Consider the following 1,860-nt stretch of genomic DNA (forward strand, 5'->3'; position numbering starts at 1 on the left):
TAAATTTGAATTAAAGATACTAACTTTCTGAGCTTGGGATGGCATATATATCCAGTTCAGGGACTATTCCTCCCTCGTATTGCAGGCTCGACTCCCTAAACAGCTGATGAGGAGAGTCCGGAGGGGTTGAGCTCCAAGGGCCTCGATCTCCGGCACCTTCGCTGTCTTCATCTTCTTCGCCCTCCACTTCTTCCATATCATATCCCTCTGTTTCAGCTCGATTACAGTCATGGATACCAAGTAAGAGAGAATAGTCCATAAGATGAAGCTTTGTAAGAAACTAATTTAAAAAAAAAAAAATAATAAATTAAATAAGGTTTACGAAAACATAAGATTCAAGTACATTTATTACTAAATTATTTGCTACTCTTTCATTGAAGTGTCATCTACAAGAGTGAGGACAACCTCACCTTTATATTATCATATTTCAGTAGTTACTAAGAGGATTGGTGAAAAAGGTTTGTTTATTTTTAGATCTCTTTCATGAGGTATTTTATTTTGTTTATTATTGTTTAAGTGTATTAGTAAGGAGTATGATTTTAAAACAAGTGATAATCAAGCGCTTCAATGTGTTTAACATTTCTTTAAGGAAAGATTAATAATAAATCTCCTATTGGGTGCATGGTCATATTAAAAATTTTTAATTGGAATACGCAGGAATGAACGGAAGGTATGCCACGTATGATTACCTAAACTTAGTTCATTATATACTCCTTGAGTGAGGACTATCCCCAGTTAAATGAATATTACCATAGGTGGCGGTGGCATTCACGTGTTGAAAAAGGCTGTTCAATAAAAGTGACATATTTTTTTCTCATTAGATTGTGTTGGAATAAACAAAAAGTATGAATATATTTTTGTTTAAATATGTTAAATAAATATAACTTCATGCAGGCTATTCTGCCCAGGTCACAACAACAATTTCTACGAAACATTAAAAATATTAGATAAACATATTCTTTTATTAATTAATAAGTATATCCTACATTATGTCTAATTACCTAATTAGTCAACTTTTACATTAAAAACAAAAATTAAAATTCAAGTTATGAAGTTGAGTGTTTAAATATTTTTAGTTCCAAAATTGTATTAAGGTAAGATAAATTATAAATAATAATGTTAAGTAATTTGAATTGTTAAGATCATACATGTAATAAAAGCTGGTTTATGGTAGATGTCCCTGAGGATGGCTGGATTGGTCGAAACGTCGGACTTACAAGAAAAATAAAATGTGTTGAGACAAAAATGGATAAAAATAACCGCAGAGAGGAGGTTGTATTGACACGCTTAAGACTAGGACACACCAGGCTCACACACCTTCACTTAATTACAAAGGAGGATCCACCCAGATGCCAAAAATGTAATCAAAGAATGACAATAAATCATATCTTCGAAGAATGTGTTTTCTACATGAGAAGAATAAATGAACTGGGTATACCTTCAAATATATCAGAGCCCTTGGGAAATGGAGAAACATATTTAAATAAGATTATGTCTTTTCTGAAAATACAAGGACTATTTGTGAATATATAATGTATATATATGAATGTATGCATATGTATATGTGTATATACATATATATATATATCTACATGCTTTTTTGTATATTATGTATTTTTTGTATACTTAATATATTATGTGTTTGGTTTTTTATATGTTATGTATTTTTATCTATCTATTTTATACATATATATGTTTTGTTTTTTTTCATTTATATAATTGAACACTGGGTGTGTACATGAGTGGGGTGCTGGCGTTGATGACCGGTGGGTTTTACGCTTAATTTCTGAATAAACAAACAAACAGAGGGCTCTGCAAGGTTTGTAGACATTCTTACATTTAGTGCGACTGAAAAGGAAG

The 1,860-nt window shown here is 31.1% G+C and overlaps 1 protein-coding gene across 1 annotated transcript in view; it reads right to left on the reverse strand.

Annotated features, from left to right (window-relative positions):
• Positions 1-1,860, reverse strand: part of PIP4K (phosphatidylinositol 5-phosphate 4-kinase) — a 16,949-nt gene that overhangs the window by 3,411 nt on the left and 11,678 nt on the right. The window contains exon 7 of the mRNA XM_014426991.3: positions 25-280. Coding sequence (XP_014282477.1) covers positions 25-280 — 256 coding nt within the window. The remainder of the gene's footprint in view (positions 1-24; positions 281-1,860) is intronic.

This window comes from Halyomorpha halys, unplaced genomic scaffold (genome assembly GCF_000696795.3).
Source record: "Halyomorpha halys isolate HHAL.00 unplaced genomic scaffold, Hhal_1.1 Scaffold609.1, whole genome shotgun sequence".
Classification (NCBI taxonomy): Eukaryota; Metazoa; Arthropoda; class Insecta; order Hemiptera; family Pentatomidae; genus Halyomorpha; species Halyomorpha halys.